This window comes from Oncorhynchus mykiss, chromosome Y, assembly GCF_013265735.2.
Source record: "Oncorhynchus mykiss isolate Arlee chromosome Y, USDA_OmykA_1.1, whole genome shotgun sequence".
Taxonomy (NCBI): domain Eukaryota; kingdom Metazoa; phylum Chordata; class Actinopteri; order Salmoniformes; family Salmonidae; genus Oncorhynchus; species Oncorhynchus mykiss.
In genome coordinates this window covers 35,172,202-35,198,575 of record NC_048593.1, presented here as the reverse complement: position 1 = coordinate 35,198,575, position 26,374 = coordinate 35,172,202, and the positions used below count along the sequence as shown (strand labels likewise).

Below are 26,374 nucleotides of genomic sequence, written 5' to 3'. Positions count from 1 at the left end.
GGAAGAGTGGAGGAGGTAGGGAAGGATTGAGGAGGAAGGGAAGAGTGGAGGAGGGAGGGAAGGGTGGAGGGAGGGAAGAGTGGATGAGGGAGGGAAGGGTGGAGGAGGAAGGGAAGAGTGGAGGAGGGAGGGAAGGGTGGAGGGAGGGAAGAGTGGATGAGGGAGGGAAGGGTGGAGGAGGAAGGGAAGAGTGGAGGAGGGAGGGAAGGGTGAAGGGAGGGAAGAGTGGAGGAGGGAGAGGAGGGAGGGAAGAGTGGAGGAGGAAGGGAAGAGTGGAGGAGGGAGGGAAGGAGGGAGGGAGGGAAGAGTGGAAGAGGAGGGAAGGGTGGAGGGAGATAAGAGTGGAGGAGGGAGGGAAGAGTGAAGGATGGAGGGAAGAGTGAAGGAGGGGGGGAAGGGAATGGGGGAGGGAGGGAAGAGTGGAGGAGGGAGGGAAGAGTGGAGTAGGGAGGAAAGGGTGGAGTGAGGGAAAGAAGATTGGAGGAGGGAGGGAAGAGTGGAGGATGGAGGGAAGAGTGTAGGATGGAGGCAAGAGTGGAGGAAGGAGGGAAGGGTGGAGTGAGGGAAGAGTGGAGGAGGGAGGGAAGGGTGGAGGAGGGAGGGAAGAGTGGAGGAGGGAGGGAAGGGTGGAGGAGGGAGGGAAGAGTGGAGGAGGGAGGGAAGGGTTGAGGAAGGGAAGAGTGGAGGATGGAGAGAAGGGTTGAGTAGGGAGGAAAGGGTGGAGTGAGGGAAAGAAGATTGGAGGAGGGAGGGAAGAGTGGAGGATGGAGGGAAGAGTGTAGGATGGAGGCAAGAGTGGAGGAGGGAGGGAAGAGTGGAGGAGGGAGGGAAGAGTGGAGGAGTGAGGGAAGAGTGGAGGAGGGAGGGAAGGGTGGAGGAGGGAGGGAAGAGTGGAGGAGGGAGGGAAGAGTGGAGGAGGGAGGGAAGGGTGGAGGAGGGAGGGAAGAGTGGAGAAGGGAGGGAAGGGTTGAGGAAGGGAAGAGTGGAGGATGGCGGGAAGAGTGTAGGATGGAGGGAAGGGTGGAGGAGGGAGGGAAGAGTGGAGGAGGTAGGGAAGGATTGAGGAGGAAGGGAAGAGTGGAGGAGGGAGGGAAGGGTGGAGGAGGGAGGGAAGAGTGGAGGATGGAGGGAAGGGTGGAGGAGGGAGGGAAGGGTGGAGGAGGGAGGGAAGAGTGGAGGAGGGAGAGAAGGGTTGAGGAAGGGAAGAGTGGAGGAGGGAGGGAATTGTGGAGGAGGGAGGATGAAAGTGGGATTTGAGCTGGGAAATACATGTCGAGGGAGGCTTTGAATATGAGATGAAAGTGTGTGCGACTGTGTTGGACTGGGCTGAGGGTCAAGCACAGTTTAGGAGAGGAGGGAAGGTGGGCTGTTCCCCTGAGACGTGTCAGTCCCAATGGGTAATGGGGATTTAAACCCTGCACTAACCCCTCTCTTGTTCTCTCTCTCTCTGAACACACACACACAAACACAAACACACACACACACACACACACACACACACACACACACACAGACGTGTGTGTTGTTTTCACTGCCAGAGGTGTGTGTTGTTTTCACAGCCAGTGTGTGTTGTTTTCAAAGCCAGAGGTGTGTGTTGTTTTCACAGCCAGTGTGTGTTGTTTTCAAAGCCAGTGTGTGTTGTTTTCACAGCCAGACGTGTGTGTTGTTTTCACAGCCAGAGGTGTGTGTTGTTTTCACAGCCAGAGGTGTGTGTTGTTTTCACAGACAGAGGTGTGTGTTGTTTTCACAGCCAGAGGTGTGTGTTGTTTTCACAGCCAGAGGTGTGTGTTGTTTTCATAGCCAGAGGTGTGTTGTTTTCACAGCCAGAGGTGTGTGTTGTTTTCACAGCCAGTGTGTGTTGTTTTCACAGCCAGACGTGTGTGTTGTTTTCACAGCCAGAGGGGTGTGTTGTTTTCATAGCCAGAGGTGTGTGTTGTTTTCACAATCAGTGTGTGTTGTTTTCACAGCCAGTGTGTGTTGTTTTCACAGCCAGAGGTGTGTGTTGTTTTCACAGCCAGAGGTGTGTGTTGTTTTCACAGCCAGAGGTGTGTGTTGTTTTCATAGCCAGAGGTGTGTGTTGTTTTCACAACCAGTGTGTGTTGTTTTCACAGCCAGTGTGTGTTGTTTTCACAGCCAGAGGTGTGTGTTGTTTTCACAGCCAGAGGTGTGTGTTGTTTTCATAGCCAGAGGTGTGTGTTGTTTTCACAGCCAGACGTGTGTGTTGTTTTCACAGCCAGACGTGTGTGTTGTTTTCACAGCCAGACGTGTGTGTTGTTTTCACAGCCAGACGTGTGTGTTGTTTTCACAGCCAGTGTGTGTTGTTTTCACAGCCAGACGTGTGTGTTGTTTTCACAGCCAGACGTGTGTTGTTTTCACAGCCAGAGGTGTGAAAGGGTCTGATGTGCAGTCACATCATGTATCTGTGACTGGCGTATCCGTCTTGATTGGTGAAGAAAGATAATTGGCCACAAACCAACTCAGGGGGAATTACACCTCCCCACTCTGAACCCAGGGACAGCAGGAGGGAAGACATTTTACATGTGTTCAATACCATTAGGAGTCCACAAGTGTCACTGCTGAGCCTCAGGAAAATGATGAGTGCTGGTTACTTAAGCTAAGGGCTGCATGGTGTCAGTAGGAGGGAGGCAGCACTTTGAGAAATCTGTGAGGATCCTCTTCAGCAGGTAGACTGCCCCTTCGTCCAGCTTCAGCCATGGATGCACTGTGTGTGCGTGCGTGTGTCTGTGTGTTCAGCTCCTGAACATAGACTCATACTCCCTCACACCAGCCGTTTGAATAAAAACCAAGCAGGAATTCCCTCTGTTAATAACAGAGAACTACATTTTTGTTGTAGCTTGAGATGTATGGAGTTGGAACACAGATGAACCTGGAGCTCCCAAAGTCTCTGTACCTGTACCGACATGTACAATACACACCACCTATCACCCTTATGCAATACCACCAGAGACATAGGAAACCTGAACCCTAAACTCCCCATTCCCCTTAGTGGTCTGCTTAGTGGTCTGCTTAGTGGTCTGCTTAGTGGTCTGCTTAGTGGTCTGCCTAGTGGTCTGCTTAGTGGTCTGCTTAGTTTTCTGCATATTGGCCTGCTTAGTGGTCTGCTTAGTGGTCTGCTTAGAGGCTTGCTTAGTGGTATTCTTAGTGGTCTGCTTAGTGGTCTGCTTAGTGGTCTGCTTAGTGGTCTGCTTAGTGGTCTGCTTAGTGGCTTTCTCAGTGGCCTGCTTAGTGGTCTGCTTAGTGGTCTGCTTAGTGGTCTGCTTAGTGGTCTGCTTAGTGGCCTGCTTAGTGGTCTGCTTAGTGGTCTGCTTAGTGGTCTGCTTAGAGGCTTGCTTAGTGGTATTCTTAGTGGTCTGCTTAGTGGTCTGCTTAGTGGTCTGCTTAGTGGTCTGCTTAGTGGCCTGCTTAGTGGTCTGCTTAGTGGCCTGCTTAGTGGTCTGCTTAGGGGCCTGCATAGTGGCCTGCATAGTGGCCTGCTTAGTGGTCTGCTTAGGGGCCTGCATAGTGGCCTGCTTAGTGGTCTGCTTAGTGGTATGCATAGTGGCCTGCATAGTGGCTTGCATAGTGGCCTGCATAGTGGCCTGCTTTGTGGCGGACTGGCTCTCCGATGCACACCCAGTCAGTAGCTTGGCTAATCAGCAGAACACCAGGAAGGGGTGGAGCTATCAATGAGGTAAAACCTGTCTCCCATGTTGCCTTTGACTGGATAAATAATCATCAAATATGCAGGCCTCATTAACTATTGACGAGGCCAATGTGAAGAGACGCTCCAATAGAGTAGAGGAATCCTCCCTGGGCTGCCACTTCTGCCTCACCTCCCCGCGCTCACATCACCTATCGCCATGGGGACAGGGGTGGGTTGGCACGGGGACGGGCTCTGGGTTTGTCTCTTTTTGTGTTTGTTTGGGAGCTCAGGTCCTCATCACCTTCCACAGTGTGCATGTCAGACAACCACCAATCAGGATAATGGAACTAGGGCCTGAGTCTGAGGCTGGATTGGCTGTCAGAAGGCCTGGGCCCTCTTCTTAATATGACACATGTACAATAGACTGCTCTAATCCCACTGATATTGAATTGCTTCAGACTAGAGGTCGACTGATACCGATACCGATTATTGGAGGACCAAAAAAAGCTGAAACCGATTAATCGGACAATTTTTTAAATGTATTTGTAATAATGACAATTACAACAATACTGAATGAACACTTATTTTAACTTAATATAATACATCAATAAAATCAATTTAGCCTGAAATAAATAATGAAACATGTTCAATTTGGTTTGAATAATGCAAAAACAAAGTGTTGGAGAATAAAGTAAAAGTGCAATATGTGCTATGTAAGAAAGCCAATGTTTAAGTTCCTTGCTCAGAATATGAGAACATATGAAAGTCTTCAATATTCCCAGTTAAGTTAAGTTTTAGATTGTAGTTATTATAGGAATTATAGGACTATTTGTAACGGTCGTCTGATGAAGAAGGATCGGACCAAAGCGCAACGTGGTAAGTGTTCAGGATTTTTATTAACACTGAACATTAGACAAAATAACAAAGTGAGAAACTAAACCGAAACAGCCCATGACACTATTTCCCTCTATACCATTTGTATTTCATTAACCTTTGACTATAGGATGTTCTTCAAGGCACTTTAGTATTGCCAGTTTAACAGTATAGCTTCCGTCCCTCTCCTCGCTCCTCCCTAGGCTTGAACCAGGAACACAACGACAACAGCCACCCTCGAAGCAGTGTTACCCATGCAGAGCAAGGGGAACAACCACTCCAAGTCTCAGAGCAAGTGACATTTGAAATGCTATTAGCGCGCACCCCGCTAACTATCTAGCCATTTCACATCGGTTACACAAGCCTAATCTCGGGAGTTGATAGGCTTGAATTCATAAACAGCGCAATGCTTGACGCACAACGAAGAGCTGTTTGAATGAATGCTTACGAGCCTGCTGCTACCCACCATCGCTCTGTCAGACTGCTCTATCAAATCATAGACTTAGTTATAACATAATAACACACAGAAATACGAGCCTTTAGGTTATTAATATGGTAGAATCCGGAAACTACCATCTTGAAAACAAGACGGAACCGTTCCGTATTTTATCTAAGGGGTGGCATCCATTAGTCTAAATATTCCTGTTACATTGCACAACCTTTAATGTTATTGCATTATTACGTAAAATTCTGGCAAATTAGGCGGCCCAAACTGTTGCATGTACACTGACTCTGCGTGCAATGAACGCAAGAGAAGTGACACAATTTCACCTGGATTTCTTTTAGCTAAATATGCAGGTTTAAAAATATATACTTCTGTGTATTGATTTTAAGAAAGGGATTGATGTTCATGGTTAGGTACACATTGGAGCAACGATACGCACCGCATCGATTAAATGCAACGCAGGACACGCTAGATAAACTAGTGTGTAGTTAACTAGTGATTATGATTGATTGTTTTTTATAAGATAAGTTTAATGCTAGCTAGCAACTTACCTTGGCTTACTGCATTTCTGTAACAGGCAGGCTCCTTGTGAGGCAGGTGGTTAGAGCGTTGGACTAGTTAACTGTAAGGTTGCAAGATTGGTTCCCCCGAGCGGACAAGGTGAAAATCTGTCGTTCTGCCCCTGAACGAGGCAGTTAACCCACCGTTCCTAGGCCGTCATTGAAAATAAGAATGTGTTGTTAACTGACTTGCCTAGTTAAATAAAGATTAAATAAAGGAGTAAAAAAAATAAAAAATCGGTGTCCAATTGTTATGAAAACTTGAAATCGGCCCTAATTAACCGGCCCTAATTAATCGGCCCTAATTAATCGGTTGACCTCTACTTCAGACATTCAATTGAATAGCTGATGAAGTGATTAAAGATGACTCCAGCATATGGATGGTGTGACCTTGACTCTGCTGTATTTCTTGTTCCACGAGTAGCATGATTCTTTTACCCTGGTGTTGCTGGATAAAATTAAACTGCTTTCAAAAGCCTGAAAACTAATATTCACGCAGTTGATTCGATTTTGATGTCAAAACATATGTATTGTTAATCTGTGGACAGAGAAAAGATGACCGTCTATATGACTCCTAAAACTGCAGAGACAGTCCATGGCTATCTAGAACTGTATGTGTTGACTGGCACGTCTGCCTTGAGGCTGTATTCCAACGGACAGTTCATGTCTGGTACAGCACGTAGATGGCCGTAGTCTATCCCTCTAGTCAGGAGTCCTGGCTGACACACTAAATCTAATCACGTTAGTTTGTCACATGCGCCGAATATATTTACATCATTTAGCAGATGCTCCTATACAGACCAACTTACAGGAACAGGTAGGGTTGAGTGTCTTGGTCAACAGCACATTGACAGGTGTTTCACCTAGTCAGCTTGGGGATTCGAACCAGCTACCGAAACAGTTGCTGGCCCAACGCTCTTAACCGCTAGGCTACCTGCCGCCCATACAACTGGTGTAGACATTACCATGACATGCTTGTTACGAGCCCTTCCCAACAATCCAGAGGTAAATCAAATAGTAACACAAGGAATACATTAAAATACAAAATAATGGAGCTGTATGTTACTAGAGTTTATAACTACCTCCTCCATATTGCTGTATGTTACTAGAGTTTATAACGACCTGCTCTATATCGCTGTATGTTACTAGAGTTTATAACGACCTGCTCTATATCGCTGTATGTTACTAGAGTTTATAACGACCTCCTCCGTATTGCTGTATGTTACTAGAGTTTATAACAACCTCCTCCGTATTGCTGTATGTTACTAGAGGTTATAACGAACTCCTCCGTATTGCTGTATGTTACTAGAGTTTATAACGACCTCCTCCGTATTGCTGTATGTTACTAGAGTTTATAACGACCTCCTCCGTATTGCTGTATGTTACTAGAGTTTATAACGACCTCCTCCGTATTGCTGTATGTTACTAGAGTTTATAACGACCTCCTCCGTATTGCTGTATGTTATTCTGTTTGTGTTTGTTCTCTACACAGTATTCATAAATGTATACGTTTTTTTGTTTGAGCAGTAAGCCTATCTTATTTTTCTTCTCATTTGTATTTTACTGTCCAGCCAAAGGTCTTGTTTATGGTAAAGTCCTAGAGATGATTTGAAGAAGTTATAGTAATAAATGATCATTCCTATGCGGAATCAAACTAAAGCGCAATGCTCAAGAATTTGTGTGCCAACGCTCTCTTAACATTCTTTCTTCCTTTACCTTTGGAGCAAGGGTAGGGGTTAACGGGGGTCATTGATCAATAATAATCCAATACTTGATACAGTATAAACGATACGTCACACATTGCTTTCTCGGGTTACATGCATTGCCCAGCTAGCAGTTTTTCATATGTGGGATGGGCATAGGGAGGTTTTATATACAGTATGTGGAATGGGCATAGGGAGGTTTTATATATGTGGAATGGGCATAGGGAGGTTGTATATATGTGGAATGGGCATAGGGAGGTTTTATATATGTGGAATGGGCATAGGGAGGTTTTATATATGTGGGATGGGCATAGGGAGGTTTTATATATGTGGAATGGGCATAGGGAGGTTTTATATATGTGGGATGGGCATAGGGAGGTTTTATATATGTGGAATGGGCATAGGGAGGGTTTATATATGTGGAATGGGCATAGGGAGGTTTTATATATGTGGAATGGGCATAGGGAGGTTTTATATATGTGGAATGGGCATAGGGAGGTTTTATATATGTGGGATGGGCATAGGGAGGTTTTATATATGTGGGATGGGCATAGGGAGGTTTTATATATGTGGGATGGGCATAGGGAGGTTTTATATACAGTATGTGGGATGGGCATAGGGAGGTTTTATATATGTGGAATGGGCATAGGGAGGTTTTATATACAGTATGTGGGATGGGCATAGGGAGGTTTTATATACAGTATGTGGGATGGGCATAGGGAGGTTTTATATATGTGGAATGGGCATAGGGAGGTTTTATATACAGTATGTGGGATGGGCATAGGGAGGTTTTATATATGTGGAATGGGCATAGGGAGGTTTTATATACAGTATGTGGGATGGGCATAGGGAGGTTTTATATATGTGGAATGGGCATAGGGAGGTTTTATATACAGTATGTGGGATGGGCATAGGGAGGTTTTATATACAGTATGTGGGATGGGCATAGGGAGGTTTTATATATGTGGAATGGGCATAGGGAGGTTTTATATATGTGGAATGGGCATAGGGAGGTTTTATATACAGTATGTGGAATGGGCATAGGGAGGTTTTATATATGTGGGATGGGCATAGGGAGGTTTTATATATGTGGAATGGGCATAGGGAGGTTTTATATATGTGGGATGGGCATAGGGAGGTTTTATATATGTGGAATGGGCATAGGGAGGTTTTATATATGTGGGATGGGCATAGGGAGGCTTTATATACAGTATGTGGGATGGGCATAGGGAGGTTTTATATATGTGGGATGGGCATAGGGAGGTTTTATATACAGTATGTGGGATGGGCATAGGGAGGTTTTATATATGTGGAATGGGCATAGGGAGGTTTTATATACAGTATGTGGGATGGGCATTGGGAGGTTTTATATATGTGGAATGGGCATAGGGAGGTTTTATACATGTGGGATGGGCATAGGGAGGTTTTATATACAGTATGTGGGATGGGCATAGGGAAGTTTTATATACAGTATGTGGGATGGGCATAGGGAGGTTTTATACATGTGGGATGGGCATAGGGAGGTTTTATATACAGTATGTGGGATGGGCATAGGGAAGTTTTATATACAGTATGTGGGATGGGCATAGGGAGGTTTTATACATGTGGAATGGGCATAGGGAGGTTTTATATATGTGGAATGGGCATAGGGAGGTTTTATATATGTGGAATGGGCATAGGGAGGTTTTATATATGTGGAATGGGCATAGGGAGGTTTTATATATGTGGAATGGGCATAGGGAGGTTTTATAAATGTGGAATGGGCATAGGGAGGTTTTATATATGTGGGATGGGCATAGGGAGGTTTTATATACAGTATGTGGGATGGGCATAGGGAGGTTTTATATACAGTATGTGGGATGGGCATAGGGAGGTTTTATACATGTGGAATGGGCATAGGGAGGTTTTATACATGTGGAATGGGCATAGGGAGGTTTTATACATGTGGGATGGGCATAGGGAGGTTTTATACATGTGGGATGGGCATAGGGAGGTTTTATACATGTGGAATGGGCATAGGGAGGTTTTATATATGTGGAATGGGCATAGGGAGGTTTTATATATGTGGAATGGGCATAGGGAGGTTTTATACATGTGGGATGGGCATAGGGAGGTTTTATACATGTGGGATGGGCATAGGGAGGTTTTATATACAGTATGTGGGATGGGCATAGGGAGGTTTTATATACAGTATGTGGGATGGGCATAGGGAGGTTTTATATATGTGGGATGGGCATGGGGAGGTTTTATATATGTGGAATGGGCATAGGGAGGCTTTATATATGTGGGATGGGCATAGGGAGGTTTTATATATGTGGGATGGGCATAGGGAGGTTTTATATATGTGGGATGGGCATAGGGAGGTTTTATTCATGTGGGATGGGCATTGGGAGGTTTTATATACAGTATGTGGGATGGGCATAGGGAGGTTTTATATATGTGGAATGGGCATAGGGAGGTTTTATATATGTGGAATGGGCATAGGGAGGTTTTATATATGTGGGATGGGCATAGGGAGGTTTTATATATGTGGGATGGGCATAGGGAGGTTTTATATATGTGGAATGGGCATAGGGAGGTTTTATATATGTGGGATGGGCATAGGGAGGTTTTATATATGTGGAATGGGCATAGGGAGGTTTTATATATGTGGGATGGGCATAGGGAGGTTTTATATATGTGGGATGGGCATAGGGAGGTTTTATATATGTGGAATTGGCATAGGGAGGTTTTATATACGTGGGATGGGTATAGGAAGGTTTTATATATGTGGAATGGGCATAGGGAGGTTTTATATATGTGGGATGGGCATAGGGAGGTTTTATAAATGTGGGATGGGCATAGGGAGGTTTTATATATGTGGAATGGGCATAGGGAGGTTTTATATACGTGGAATGGGCATAGGGAGGTTTTATATATGTGGGATGGGCATAGGGAGGCTTTATATATGTGGAATGGGCATAGGGAGGTTTTATAAATGTGGAATGGGCATAGGGAGGTTTTATATATGTGGGATGGGCATAGGGAGGTTTTATATATGTGGAATGGGCATAGGGAGGTTTTATATATGTGGAATGGGCATAGGGAGGTTTTATATATGTGGGATGGGCATAGGGAGGTTTTATATATGTGGAATGGGCATAGGGAGGTTTTATGTATGTGGAATGGGCATAGGGAGGTTTTATATATGTGGAATGGGCATAGGGAGGTTTTATATATGTGGAATGGGCATAGGGAGGTTTTATATATGTGGAATGGGCATAGGGAGGTTTTATATATGTGGGATGGGCATAGGGAGGTTTCAGCAGTTTGAGTTCAGTGTGTGGCCATATGGAGACTGACTTCTTCTGGGCATCAATGGGTCGGCCCCACCTCTCCCTCTCTCCGTCTCTCTCACTGTCTTTCCCTCGTTCTCACTGTGCTGGCACACTGGCAGCCTCTCTCTCCCTGGGATATGCAGGCCTCTCAAACATGAGTAATTGATGAATTGTATGCAATATGCAAATGTGAATGCATAAATCTCCTGACTGACAGCTTAATTTATGTGAGCCTTTAAGAATGCAGGATTAGATTTTAATTAAATATTTTCAAAGGCACCCTGACTTGTAATATTTTTTTTTTTTGCAGTCTGCCATCTTTGTTGCTGTTAAAACAATTTCCCATTTAACATTTTATAAATCAGATTTTTGTTAGGCCCGTTCTCCAACCACTTCACACTGTCCCTACCACCACCAGCCTCCACAAGTTTGTGTCAGACAAATGTCTTTGTTTGAAGTTAACACAAGTGGTTAGTGCAGCATGTTGCCATCCACTCACAACAAAGCTCTCCACAGATATTGGCCAACACTCTCTGGCTTTTGTCATTGAGAAGAGTGGGTGGAGTCATCAGTCATAATGAGAGGATGTTCTTCCTGGAGTAGCAGGTTAACCCAGACTCTGGCTCAGGCCACATCCTGTATTGTCGCTGCAAGACGAGCAGGTATCTGATTACTTTGAATATTTAATTAACCGGTTTGAAAAATGTCAAGGGCACGTTTGCAACATTTTCGTTTGGACTAGAAATTGCTTAGTAACCCACTTTAAGTCGTCTCCAGGAGAGGCAGTGATGCCGCCTGAGAGTTGAGGGTAATGATTGGACGAGATCATTGCCAGGGTTTTTCTTTTCTGGTGAGTGAAACGTGCGGGAACGTGTGAATGACTTTTCACAGCCATCTGTTCCTTCTGCCCGGTGGAATCCTCTAAGGGCGTGTGTGTGTGTGTGTGTGTGTGTGTGTGTGTGTGTGTGTGTGTGTGTGTGTGTGTGTGTGTGTGTGTGTGCGCCTTTGCTTCAGAGAGGGCAAACATGGAGGTGCATAGCAGCTGGAATGGGTATTATGCCCACCAATGAGGCTGTTTGTGGTTCAGTATTCCCGGTCGGTGTGAGTGCATCTGGATGTGAGGGGAGATGCTCTGCAGTACCACCTAGCTGACTCCTAGTGTATGGTGGACAGGGGGAACATGTGGGCTTGAAAATCATATTCAGCATTTCTACATTCTTTTTTTGTAAATATGGAAAAGTAAACGCTGTTAGGAAACGTAACACTTTCACTACTGCAAATATATGGAAGTCAAGTATTTAACCCCAAAACATTGTCTTTGTAATTACATAAATCATTTGGAGCAATATAAAATCAATCCACAGTTTGATTGAATACCGGCACAAGTTTCTACCTCCATGGCTGAAGCAGAGCATAAAGGTTCACACAGGACATGGAGGGACCGGGCTCTGCAGAACTCTATTGATCTACAGTGTATCTCATTTAGGCCCTTTGTTGCATTGGGACATTTGATGTAGATTCTGCTCTTGGAGTCAGAGCAAAGTTGGTCAGCAGGACCAGCTTATACAAGGAAGCCCCTGCTGCCAGCTTGGAAAGAGTGTCAGGAACACACTGCTCAGTGGGGCCAAATAAGAAAATAGTTCCAGTCTCCTGAGGGAAAAGGCCAAGTTGGCACACAATCGCCCCGCAAAAGAAATGACACGGGTGAGCGAGAGGGGAATAAGTCGGCCACTCCACACAACAACAAAAAAGGACAATTTCTTTACTTCCATTCCTTTACTTCAACAATCAGCTATGTGTATGGAAAACAACCCACCCTCCAAAGGAAGCCCTCTCTCATTTAAGCTATGTGTATGGAAAACAACCCACCCTCCAAAGGAAGCCCTCTCTCATTTAAGATGTTGAAGGAAACGTCTGGTTAATCTGCTCAAAAGGTTTCAACAGTGTTTTATAAATCCCCTTCCTCTCCGGAAGTTTCCACACGTTATCGGAACATTCTGGTTATTAATGGGTTCTCAAGAGACTCTCTTTTTGAGGGACACAAACCAAACATAACATTCTCATAATTTGGTTTATGCATTATTAGGCCCCTAAGAAAGTAGAGTAGTCTGCAAATGATAGTGTAGTTTGTTTTAAACAAATATAAACTTCCCTGTAATGTTATGGCAAAATGGTGGCCAATTTGATTAAAAGGTAATTTATTTAAGTATGACATTAATTGCACTGAGCACATCAGAAACATTTAATTGTCATTTTAGCTAATTATCTTCTCTCCAGTGAATTAGTCTCATCTTCAGTATCAGGTGTTCCGCTTATGTCATCATCATTTACCAGTGTGATGGAAGACACAGGTGGAAGGGACCTCCGTTTTCCTATAAGCCATAAATTACAAGACCGAATATATGAATAACGTATCTGAAGTAGTTCTTTCTGTGTCATATACAGTAGGCCTGCACTGTATTACAACACCCTTGTCTGTGAATTTACTGTAGAGGTGGTTGTTCCTGCACTTCTGGGCAGTTAGACAAATTACTACCCCATAATATTGTCTCCATGGCAACAGTAACTGATGACCTAATAAATACCTTTATCGTATTTTGAAGTTAATTACAACACTTGGACATGTAAGGCCGGCTTATGTAGTCACATCTATTCATTCTCTATTATTGTAAAGTCTATGCATACTCCTAGAAAATGTTAAGGGCCAAGGTAACTCAAGGACGAAAATAAACAATCCCACCCTCCCCCCAACAAAAAAAGATTGTATGTGAGTATGTACAGGATATCTGAATATGAATGTACTCAGTACTCAGCAAACCCAATCATCTTTAATGTATGAAAATGAAATAAGCAAAGACTGAAAACCCGGAACCTTCATAGTGGCTTAATTACACTGTTTAAAAACAGTGGGCCCTGCTCTATGGTGAGCTGACAGGACCCTGCTCTATGGTGAGCTGACAGGACCCTGCTCTATTAGTGGTCTGACAGAACCCTGCTCTATGGTGAGCTGACAGGACTCTGCTCTATGGTGAGCTGACAGGACCCTGCTCTATGGTGAGCTGACAGGATCCTGTGATTCATGTTGAGTTCTCTTTTTGCTTTCTTTTTTTTACACGCTTGGCTGTTCATAGTTTTTAATTAGATTAGTAAGGTGACAATTGTGAGTGCTGTGCAATTTCTAAACGTAGCTCAAGCAGACAGCCAACAAGTCATGAGGGGTATGACTGTGGGAGGGGGGGGGGGATGAGGGAATGAGGATGGAACGGGGTGAAGAGGGTTAAGGGTGAGTGCAGAAGGGGGTGTGATCATTGCTGCCACCTCCCTGGTGTAACAGATTGAGGGTCACATGAAGTTTATCATCGATTGGAATTGCAGGCCAGTCAATAGAGAATATTGCACACAGTGGAGTACTGTAGCAGAGCTCCTAGTTCTGCCGTACTGTAGCAGAGCTCCTAGTTCTGCTGTGCTGTAGCAGAGCTCACTAGTTCTGCTGTACTGTAGCAGAGCTCACTAGTTCTGCTGTACTGTAGCAGAGCTCACTAGTTCTGCTGTACTGTAGCAGAGCTCCTAGTTCTGCCGTACTGTAGCAGAGCTCCTAGTTCTGCTGGACTGTAGCAGAGCTCCTAGTTCTGCCGTACTGTAGCAGAGCTCCTAGTTCTGCTGTACTGTAGCAGAGCTCACTAGTTCTGCTGTACTGTAGCATAGCTCACTAGTTCTGCTGGACTGTAGCAGAGCTCCTAGTTCTGCCGTACTGTTGCAGAGCTCCTAGTTCTGCCGTACTGTAGCAGAGCTCCTAGTTCTGCCGTACTGTAGCAGAGCTCCTAGTTCTGCCGTACTGTAGCAGAGCTCACTAGTTCTGCCGTACTGTAGCAGAGCTCTTAGTTCTGCTGTACTGTAGCAGAGCTCACTAGTTCTGCCGTACTGTAGCAGAGCTCTTAGTTCTGCTGTGCTGTAGCAGAGCTCACTAGTTCTGCTGTACTGTAGCAGAGCTCACTAGTTCTGCTGTACTGTAGCAGAGCTCACTAGTTCTGCTGGACTGTAGCAGAGCTCCTAGTTCTGCTGTACTGTAGCAGAGCTCCTAGTTCTGCTGGACTGTAGCAGAGCTCACTAGTTCTGCCGTACTGTAGCAGTTCAGTCACTTTCGGTAATCTGGGTCATTTTCTGTGGAAGACCAATAAACTGTTCCTTGACAAACACCTAATGTTCAGGGCTGTGTAACTGACCCATGTCAATAAGTTTCTATTTAATAAAATAAAAAAAAGTTTTTAAGTTACTTTATTTTCTATTGAGGTGAGTGACTCCTCCAACTAGAGTCCTTGGCTCCTCTGACTGTGAATGTTCAGGTGAATCATACTTAAAACAAAATAAACCCGCCAGAGAAAAGAGAAGAACAAGACATTAAAGGGGAATGAACAAACAGCTGAATCGAAATGGTCTGTTGTGGCAGCTTGTGAGTGAATGCCTTTGTGTTGAACAGAGAGAGTGGGGCACGGCGAACGAGAGAGAGAGAGACGGACGCTTCACAGCCAATGGGCTTTGTTCTAATGGCAACACTCTGTTTGGAACACTGATAAGAGCCTTCCATTTGTCTCTCCAATGTTTTTTTTCTTTCTGTCCTCTGTTCTCCGTTCAAGTCTTCTCTGCGTCTTTTGTACTTTAAAGCGGATCCCAGGCCAGCCAAGTGTAGTGGCATCTGGAGCATCTAGTGCAGCTTTTTCAACCACAGTCTCTGAAGACTACTCTGATTTGTTCCCATATTGAACACCCCCCCTCCTTTTACTTGTATGCTGATTGCTCTGTGGTCTTGTTTGTGTTTGTAGCCATTGCAATATTAATGAAATACAGAATGAGGCAACAACACAGCGTTTTTGTTGTTGTTATTGTTCCTGGACGCTGGCCAATGGTATGCCGCGCTGGAATTAGCATTTTTCTTTTCAAGCCCCCCCCCCCCCCATAGCCTACTTCATTCAGCCTGTCACATACATGTCTGTCTCTACGACAGAAACACCCTATCAGTCCAGTACACTCTTTAAGGGTCTACTGTTAGGAAGTGAGGAAGGGCGTGTGTGTGTGTGTGTGTGTGTGTGTGTGTGTGTGTGTGTGTGTGTGTGTGTGTGTGTGTGTGTGTGTGTGTGTGAGGGGTTGTGAAACGTAAGGAACGGTTTGACTAGCTTCTCACTTCCTGACCCCAGAGGGAAGGAATCTTAGTCTGATGTTACAGCGTCAGACACCAAACCCTGAAACAATGTGTCTGAATGCTGGCGACCCCTTATCAGATATGGCCTTGCTGGAATATGCTATGTCCCCTGTGCACTTCAAGGCATATGTGTTTGAGGTGATTATTATCAAGCTTTTGTGTGTGTCCTGTGTTATCAGTGGAGAGGATCTCTGTCTACCTGCTGTCTCTGTCTAATCCCCCCATAGTGGGACGGGGACGGGGGGGATGGGAGGACAAGCGTACAGGAGGATGAGGGGACGGGAGGATGGGGGGACAGGAGGATGAGGGGACGGGAGGATGGGGGACAGGAGGATGAGGGGATGGGAGGATGGGGCGACAGGAGGATGATGGGACGGGAGGATGGTGGGATGGGAGGACGAGGGGACGGGAGGATGGGGAGATGGGAGGATGAGGGGACGGGAGGATGGGGGGACAGGAGGACGAGGGGACGGGAGGATGGGGGGATAGGAGGACGAGGGGACGGGAGGATGGGGAGATGGGAGGACGAGGGGACGGGAGGATGGGGGGACAGGAGGACGAGGTGACGGGAGGATGGGGGGATGGGAGGACGAGGGGATGGGGTGATGGGAGGACGAGGGGACAGAAGGATGAGGGGACGGGAGGAAGAGGGGACGGGAGGATGGGAGGACGAGGGGATGGGAGGATGGGGGACAGGAGGACGAGGGGACGGGAGGAGGGGGGGATGGGAGGGCGAGGGGACGGGAGGATGGGGGGATGGGAGGACGAGGGGACGGGAGGATGGGGGGACAGGAGGACGAGGGGACGGGAGGATGGGGTGATGGGAGGACGAGGGGACGGGAGGAGGGGGGGACAGGAGGACGAGGGGAGGGGAGGATGGGGGGATGGGAGGACGAGGGGATGGGAGGATGGGGGGACAGGAGGACGAGGGGACGGGAGGATGGGAGGACGAGGGGACGGGAGGATGGGGGGATGGGAGGACGAGGGGACGGGAGGATGGGGGGACAGGAGGACGAGGGGACGAGGGGACGGGAGGATGAGGGGATGGGAGGACGGGGTGATGGGAGGACGAGGGTACGGGAGGATGGGGGGATGGGAGGACGAGGGGATGGGGTGATGGGAGGACGAGGGGACAGAAGGATGAGGGGACGGGAGGAAGAGGGGACGGGAGGATGGGGGGATGGGAGGACGAGGGGATGAGGGGGTGGGAGGATGGGTGGATGGGAGGACGAGGGGACGGGAGGATGGGGGGATGGGAGGACGAGGGGATTGGGTGATGGGAGGACGAGGGGACGGGAGGATGAGGGGACGGGAGGAAGAGGGGACAGGAGGGCGAGGGGACGGGAGGACGGGAGGAAGGGGGGATGGGGGACAAGAGGACGAGGGGACGGGGGGACAGGAGGAAGAAGGGACAGGGGACGGGAGGAAGAGGGGACGGGGGGACAGGAGGAAGAGGGGACAGGAGGACGAGGGGACGGGGGGACAGGAGGACAGGGGGTGACAAATATATGCTGGTGTGAGTGACGAGAGGAGGTGACTAATATTGTTAAGGTATTATGAGGCTTCAAATATCTGAAAAAGATGGAATAACATAGTGGGGTTTTATAGGCTTGTCGAGTGTGTTTCACATAAGTATGAAATATGACCAGCGCAACAATAATTAATATAAATTAGACTAGCAATTATCCTGGAAATATCTGAATTTCTTTCGTTTTTAGATTTTTTACATTTATTTTTATTTCACCTTTATTTAACCAGGTAGGCCAGTTGAGAACAAGTTCTCATTTACAACTGTGACCTGGCCAAGATAAAGCAAAGCAGTGCGACACAAACAACAACACAGAGTTACACATGGAATAAACAAGCGTACAGTCAATAATACAATAGAAAAAAAAGAAAGTCTCTATACAGTATGTGCAAATGGCGTGAGGAGGTAAGGCAATAAATAGGCCATAGTAGCGAAGTAATTACAGTTTAGCAAATTAACACTGGAGTGATAGATGAGCAGATGATGATGTGCAAGTAGAAATACTGGTGTGCAAAAGAGCAGAAAAGTAAATAAAAACAATATAGGGATAGAATGAGGTGGGAGGTAGATTGGGTGGGCTATTTACAGATGGACTATGTACAGCTGCAGAGATCGGTTAGCTGTTTAACGTTAGTGAGGGAAATATAAGTCTCCAGCTTCAGCGATTTTTGCAATTTGTTCCAATCATTGGCAGCAGAGAACTGGAAGGAAAGGCAGCCAAATTAGGTGTTGGCTTTGCGGATGACTAGTGAGATATACCTACTGGAGCGCGTGCTACACGTGGGTGTTGTTATCGTGACCGGTGACCTGAGATAAGGCGGAGCTTTACCTAACAAAGACTTATAGATGACCTGGAGCCTGTGGGTCTGGCGACGAATATGTAGCGAGGGCCAGCCGACTAGAGCATACAGGTCGCAGTGGTGTGTGGTTTAAGGGGCTTTGGTGACAAAACAGATGGCACTGTGATAGACTGCATCCAGTTTGCTCAATAGAGTATTGGAACCTATTTTGTAAATGACATCGCTGAAGTTGAGGATTGGTAGGATAGTCAGTTTTACGGGGATATGTTTGGCGGCGTGAGTGAAGGAGGCTTTGTTGCGAAATAGGAAGTTGATTCTAGATTTGATTTTGGATTGGAGATGTTTAAGAGTAGCAATCCCGGATCTGGGAGTGTAATCATCGCCTCAAACGAATTAGCATAACGCAGCGGACATAATTACCCCAAGAAAATGTTCCTATTCATGAAAATCACAAATGAAATATATTGAGACACAGCTTAGCCTTTTGTTAATCACACTGTCATCTCAGATTTTCAAAATATGCGTTACAGCCAACGCTAGACAAGCATTTGTGTAAGTTTATCATGGCATAATGCTATGCTAGGCTCTGCTGGCAGCAGGCAACATTTTCACGAAAATAAGAAAAGCAATCAAATTAAATCATTTACCTTTGAAGAACTTCGGATCTTTTCACTCAGGAGACTCCCAGTTAGATAGCAAATGTTCCTTTTTTCCAAAAATATTTTTTTTTGAAGGCGAAATAGCTCCCGTTTGTTCATCATGCATGGCTGAGAAATCGACCGGAAAATGCTACCACTACAACTTTTTTCCAAATTAGCTCCATAATATCGACAGAAACATGGCAAACGTTGTTTAGAATCAAACCTCAAGGTGTTTTTAACATATATATTTGATAATATGTCCGTCGAGGCAATTGGTTTCTCATAAGAAGCGATTGGAAAAATGGCTACCTCAGTATTTTACGCAAGATTTTCTGCGGGAGACACCATGTGACCACTTGCTAAATGTAGTCCCTTACGGCTATTCTTCAACAGAAATGCGGAAAAAGACGTCACAATGCTGTAGACACCTTGGGGAATACGTAGGAAACGTAAGCTCATTCGTAGCTCATTCACAGCCATATAAGGAGTCATTGGCATGAGGCTGTTTCAAAAAATGCGGCACTTTCTGATTGGATTTTTTTGTTTGTTTCGCCTGTAACATCAGTTCTGTTGCACTCACAGACAATATCTTTGCAGTTTTGGAAACGTCAGAGTGTTTTCTATCCAAAGCCGTCAATTATATGCATAGTCGAGCATCTTTTCGTGACAAAATATCTTGTTTAAAACGGGAACGTTTTTCATCCAAAAATGTAAATATCGCCCCCTAGTCGTAAAAGGTGAATATGAGTTTGGAAGGAGAGTTTACAGTCTAGCCAGACACCTAGGTATTTGTAGTTGTCCACGTATTCTAAGTCAGAACCGTCCAGAGTAGTGATGCTAGTCGGGCGGGTGGGTGCGGGCAGCGAACGGTTGAAAAGCATGCATTTGGTTTTACTAGCATTTAAGAGCAGTTTAAGGCCACGGAAGGAGTGTTGTATGGCATTGAAGCTCGTTTGGAGGTTAGTTAACACAGTGTCCAAAGAAGGGCCAGATGTTTACAGAATGGTGTCATCTGCGTAGAGGTGGATCAGGGAATCACCCGCAGCAAGAGCGACATCGTTGATATATACAGAGAAAATAGTCAGCCCGAGAATTGAACCCTCTGGTACCCCCATAGAGACTGCCAGAGGTCCGGACAACAGGCCCTCCGATTTGACACACTGAACTCTGTCTGAGAAGTAGTTGGTGAACCAGGCGAGGCAATCATTTGAGAAACCAAGGCTTTTGAGTCTGCTGATAAGGATACGGTGATTGACAGAGTCGAAAGCCTTGGCCAGGTCGATGAACACGGCGGCACAGTATTGTCTTTTATCGATGCGGTTATGATATCATTTAGGACCTTGAGCGTGGCTGAGGTGCACCTGTGACCAGCTCGGAAACCGGATTGCATAGCGGAGAAGGTACGGTGGAATTTGAAATGGTCAGTGATCTGTTTATTAACTTGGCTTTCGAAGACTTTAAAAAGTCAGGGCAGGAATGATATAGGTCTGTAACAGGGGGGATGACCGCGGCAGCTTTACAATCTTTAGGGATCTCGAACGATATGAAAGAGAGGTTGAACAGACTGGTAATAGGGGTTGCAATAATGGCGGCGTATAATTTTAAAAAGTTAGTGTCCAGATTGTCTATCCCAGCTGATTTTTAAGGGTCCAGGTTTTGCAGCTCTTTCAGAACATCTGCTATCTGGATTTGGGTGAAGGAGGAACTGGGGAGGCTTGGGCGAGTAGCTGCGGGGGGTGCGGAGCTGTTGGCCGGGGTTGGGGTAGCCAGGAGGAAAGTATTGTCATTAACGTATCATTTCCATCTCTTAGTGTCTGTTGTTGTCAATTTAAATGATAGAGAATGTGATACAATTTTCATATTACGCTTGCTACGTATGTAGAGAAATGTAAAATCAACCATTGTAAATGTATCAATCAATGGCCTCTTACACTGTGAGCCAATGTGGTCTAAGTAAAATGTTTTTAAATAGTAAATCATTTTCTGTGTATTCACGGTGATCTCTCTCTTTCACTTTCTCTCTCCCTCTCCTCCTTCTCTCCCTCTCTCTGCAGCTCCAGGCCTGGCCGACCACCCAAGCGTTCCCTGGGGGTAGCGATGCAGGAAAGCTCCAGGCTTCTTCCCCACAGTGTCCATGGCCTACTGTCTCCCGGCCTCCTCTCATCCATGTCGCCCGGAGGTAAGATCTCTCTCATCCAATGTGCAGCCACTCTAAACATGCACACAACCATCAGTCCCAATAAGAAAAAACAAATTTACCCTCCACCAGTCTAACCTCTACCTCCCATTAATTATGTATTTTAATGATGTATTTTGTTTGATAAAAAAAATAGAGAGCCATCAGGTGTCCTATCCAAGAGACTTGGATTTATCACATTTTGATGAAAGCGATTCTGTTATCTTTTCCCTTGAGGTCCCTGTCTCTATTTCCAGGCGCCCTTCTTTCTCCCCTCCTCTCATCTCCACCCCCTGCTTCTGCAAATCAGCTCTTATTGATTTCCTCCTCTGTCCTTCACTGGTCACTACTGCTGCTCACACAGAGGTTACACTATTGGATTTCTGTAGCCTTTTCTCACACATGCATTTGCTCTCTCGCTCTCTCGCTCTCTCTTTCCTTCTCTCTCTCTCTCTCTCTTTCCTTCCTTCCTTCCTTCTTTCCTTCCTTCCTTCCTTCCTTCCTTCCTTCCTTCCTTCCTTCCTTCCTTCCTTCCTTCCTTCCTTACTTCCTCTCTCTCTCTCTCTCTCTCTCTCGCGCTCTCTCTCTCTCTCTCTCACTCACTCTTTCCTTTTCTCTCTCTCTTTCCTTCTCTCTCGCTCTCTCTCTTTCTCTTTCCTTCCTTCTCTCTCTCTCTCTCTTTCCTTTTCTCTCAATCTCTCTCTCTCTCTCTCTCTCCTATTCCCTTTCCAGTCTCTATCTCCGTTGTTGCTGTAGGCCTTTCCTTCTCCTTTCTCCTCTTAATATAATTGCAATATGATGGAATCTATTTGATAAAGCTAACGTTGTTGCATAAACACAATGCCTGTCTCTATGCTGTGTTTGCATGTGTCTATTGGAAAGTGTACCTACAGCAAACTACAGGTTCTGTCTTGTTAAGAACTTTTGACATTTTTTCTCTAAATTGCTGATGGTGGCGGTTTAGTCCTCACGATGGCCAGCAAGGATATTGATCTGTGCAGACGAGTAGTCTGAGCAGTCAGTTAGCCATGCTAGTGATTGATTTAAGATTACTGTTATTATTCTCCTCCCCTGCAGTGGCTGGTGGGCCTTCTTTAAAATGCACATGAAAATCATTTACATTTGGTATCGTCTCGGTCTATCAGTGTAAAACTCAACTCAGGCAGTAGAGTTGTTGTCTGCCTGTCTGTCAGATGACTCGACTCAATTAGATACTAGTAGACAAGTAGTCTTATCTTTTCAATATGAACATGTAGTTTAATGAGATAATTAAGTACAACCTTTAATTATTTTGATATTATTATTTTGACCTTTAATGGCCAAGCAGTGTTGTAGTTGCAAAATGCATGTTTTGTTTTCGTTTCCACAGGTTTTGTTAATACAGCTAGAGGTATATTATTCCTGAAAAGCCTTTGAATTAAGGTAATGGGGCAACTTGCTGATCTCTTAAATATCACTGCTCATTCCTATAAGCAAACAACATATTTAGATATGTATATTTAGATATGTATATTTAGATATGTATATTTAGATATGTATATATGTATATTTAGATATGTTTATTTAGATATGTTTATTTAGATATGTATATATGTATATTTAGATATGTTTATTTAGATATGTTTATTTAGATATGTATATATGTATATTTAGATATGTTTATTTAGATATGTATATTTAGATATGTATATATGTATATTTAGATATGTTTATTTAGATATGTTTATTTAGATATGTATATATGTATATTTAGATATGTTTATTTAGATATGTTTATTTAGATATGTATATATGTATATTTAGATATGTTTATTTAGATATGTTTATTTAGATATGTATATATGTATATTTAGATATGTTTATTTAGATATGTTTATTTAGATATGTATATATGTTTATTTAGATATGTATATATGTATATTTAGATATGTTTATTTAGATATGTTTATTTAGATATGTATATATGTTTATTTAGATATGTTTATTTAGATATGTTTATTTAGATATGTTTATTTAGATATGTTTATTTAGATATGTATATTTAGATATGTTTATTTAGATATGTTTATTTAGATATGTATATATGTATATTTAGATATGTTTATTTAGATATGTTTATTTAGATATGTATATATGTTTATTTAGATATGTTTATTTAGATATGTTTATTTAGATATGTTTATTTAGATATGTTTATTTAGATATGTATATTTAGATATGTTTATTTAGATATGTTTATTTAGATATGTATATATGTATATTTAGATATGTTTATTTAGATATGTTTATTTAGATATGTATATATGTTTATTTAGATATGTTTATTTAGATATGTTTATTAAGATATGTTTATTAAGATATGTATATATGTTTATTTAGATATGTATATATGTTTATTTAGATATGTTTATTTAGATATGTTTATTAAGATATGTTTATTAAGATATGTATATATATATATGTATATTTAGATATGTTTATTAAGATATGTTTATTTTGATATGTTTATTAAGATATGTTTATTTTGATATGTTAATTAAGATATGTTTATTAAGATATGTTTATTAAGATATGTTTATTAAGATATGTATATATGTATATTTAGATATGTTTATTAAGATATGTTTATTAAGATATGTTTATTAAGATATGTATATATGTTTATTTAGATATGTATATATGTATATTTAGATATGTTTATTAAGATATGTTTATTAAGATATGTTTATTTTGATATGTTTATTAAGATATGTTTATTAAGATATGTATATATGTTTATTTAGATATGTATATATGTTTATTAAGATATGTTTATTAAGATATGTTTATTAAGATATGTTTATTTTGATATGTTTATTAAGATATGTTTATTAAGATATGTATATATATGTATATTTAGATATGTTTATTTAGATATGTATATATATGTATATTTAGATATGTTTATTTAGATATGTTTATTTGGATATGTATATATGTATATTTAGATATGTTTATTTAGAAATGTATATGTATATATATGTATATTTAGATATGTTTATTAAGATATGTTTATTTTGAAACCTTAAAGAAATAATATCACGTCATACATCCTGAATGGATTAGAGACCCTGCAAAAGTTAATGTCTACTACATATTGATGAATATATTTTGAATTTACCAACCAGTAATCTAGTCATAGTAGCAGTAGTAGTTGTACTTGTACGTGAAATAATACCACTGTAGTCTGAAGTAACAATGTTCCTATTTCAGTGGGACACATCTTAGGGCAGACGTCAAATAGCAGATTTGTATCGGAGTTGTCATTCAGTTATTAGCAACCATTTGTGTTGTCGTTATCATGTCATTTGGGAATTGTCTGTACAAATGAGTAAGCTTTACCCCCCCCTCCATGGAGGGAGTAGGAGTATTGAGTTGAGCAAGAGCAAAACTAACATGTTGTGAGCTTTGTTGGAGCGTTTGGTTTCCTGGAATGCTGTTGACAGAAACATCATAAGCCCCTGGCACTCCAGAGAGAGGAGAGGAGGAGCTCCAACAACAGGCTTCAGGATTCCATCCTCACACCACAGTACAGTCATCATGTACAACATGCCTGCCGTTACTGACTATAGTACTGGACACAGAAGCAACCCTGGTCAGGGGGAGATTGAGAGATAGATAGATGAAGTGTGTGTGTGTGTATGGTCCACATCTGACAAAGGTGTTCAGTTTAAATCCATATTTTCTCCCCTGTCAACGTCCTCCTGAAGGCAGTCATGAAACTGCCCCCCCCTCTCTCTCCCTCTCTCTCTCTCTCTCTCTCTCTCTCTCTCTCTCTCTCTCTCTCTCTCTCTCTCTCTCTCTCCCCTCTCTCTCTCTCTCTCTCTCTCTCTCTCTCTCTCTCTCTCTCTCTCTCTCTCTCTCTCTCTCTCTCTGTCTGTGGCTGAAAACAAACTCAGCCCTTCCTGGTGACTTTGATGAATGACATGTCCCACTGGGGACTTGTTCTCCATCTGTTTAACCCCCCGTCCGTCTGTCCGTCTGTCCCCTCTCCTCATCCATTGGCCTCACACTGACAAGTAGTATTTAGCTACTGTTTTGGATCGCCACCTTTCTCTACACTGAGTTTACAAAACATTAAGAACACCTTCCTAATATTGAGTTGAACCCCCTTTTGACAGCATCAATTCGTTGGGGCATGGACTCCACAAGGTGTCGAAAGTGTTCCACAGGGATGCTGGCCCATGTTGACTCCAATGCCTCCCACATTTGTGTCAAGTTGGCTGGATGTCCTTTGGGTGTTGGACCATTCTTAATACACACAGAAACTGTTGAGCGTGAAAAGCCCAGCAGCGCTGCAGTTCTTGACACAAACTGGTGCGCCTGGCACCTAATACCATACCCTGTTCAAAGGCACTTCAATCACCCTCTGAATGGCACACATACACAATCAATGTCTCAGTTGTCTCAATGCTTAAAAATCCTTCTTTAACCTGTCTCCTCCCCTTCATCTACACTGATTGGTGGATTTAACAAGTGATATCAATAAGGGTTTGTAGCTTTCACCTGGATTCAACTGGTCAGTCTATGCAATCAAAAGAGCAGGTGTTGTTAATGTTTTGTATACTCAATGTATCACGCCACATGTTTATTTAATTACATTTATTTCACCTTAATTTAACCAGGTAGGCATGTTGAGAACAAGTTCTCATTTGCTACTGCAACCTGGCCAAGATAAAGCATAGCAGTTCGACACATACAACAACACAGAGTTACACATGGAATAAACAAAACATAGTCAATAATACTGTAGAACAAAAGAAAACAAAAAGTACAGTGAGTGCAAATGAGGTGAGATAAGGGAGTTAAGGCAATAAATAGGCCATGGTGGCGAAGTAATTACAACATAGCAATTATACTCTGGGATGGTAGATGTGCAGAAGATGAATGTGCAAGTAGAGATACTGGGGTGCAAAGGTGCAAGATAAATAAATAAATACAGTATGGGGATGAGGTAGGTAGATAGATGGGCTGTTTACAGATGGGCTATGTACACGTGCAGTGATGTGTGAGCTGCTCTGACAGCTGGCGCTTAAAGCTAGTGAGGGAGATATGAGTCTCCAGCTTCAGAGATTTTTGCAGTTTGTTCCAGTCATTGGCAGCAGAGAACTGGAAGGAAAGATGACCAAAGGAGGAATTGGCTTTGGGGGTGACCAGTGAGATATACCTGCTGGAGTGCGTGCTACGAGTGGGTGCTGCTATGGTGACCAGTGAGCTGAGATGAGGTGGGGCTTTACCTAGCAGAGACTTGTAGATAACCTGTAGCCAGTGGGTTTGGCGACGAGTATGAAGCGAGGGCCAACCAAAAAGAGAGTACAGGTCGCAATGGTGGGTAGTGTGTGTTGGAGGCTATTTTATAGATGACATCACCGAAGTTGAGGATCGGTAGGATGGTCAGTTTTACGAGGGTTTCTTTGGCAGCATGAGTGAAGGATGCTTTGTTGCGATATAG

At 43.7% G+C, this 26,374-nt stretch overlaps 1 protein-coding gene across 8 annotated transcripts in view; it reads left to right on the top strand.

The window, feature by feature from the left end:
* Window positions 1-26,374, top strand: part of LOC110510172 (dachshund homolog 2-like) — a 285,623-nt gene that overhangs the window by 90,963 nt on the left and 168,286 nt on the right. For all 8 annotated transcript variants that reach the window (XM_036967521.1, XM_036967522.1, XM_036967518.1 and 5 more), the window contains exon 2: window positions 20,762-20,886. In XM_036967521.1, coding sequence (XP_036823416.1) covers window positions 20,762-20,886 — 125 coding nt within the window. The remainder of the gene's footprint in view (window positions 1-20,761; window positions 20,887-26,374) is intronic.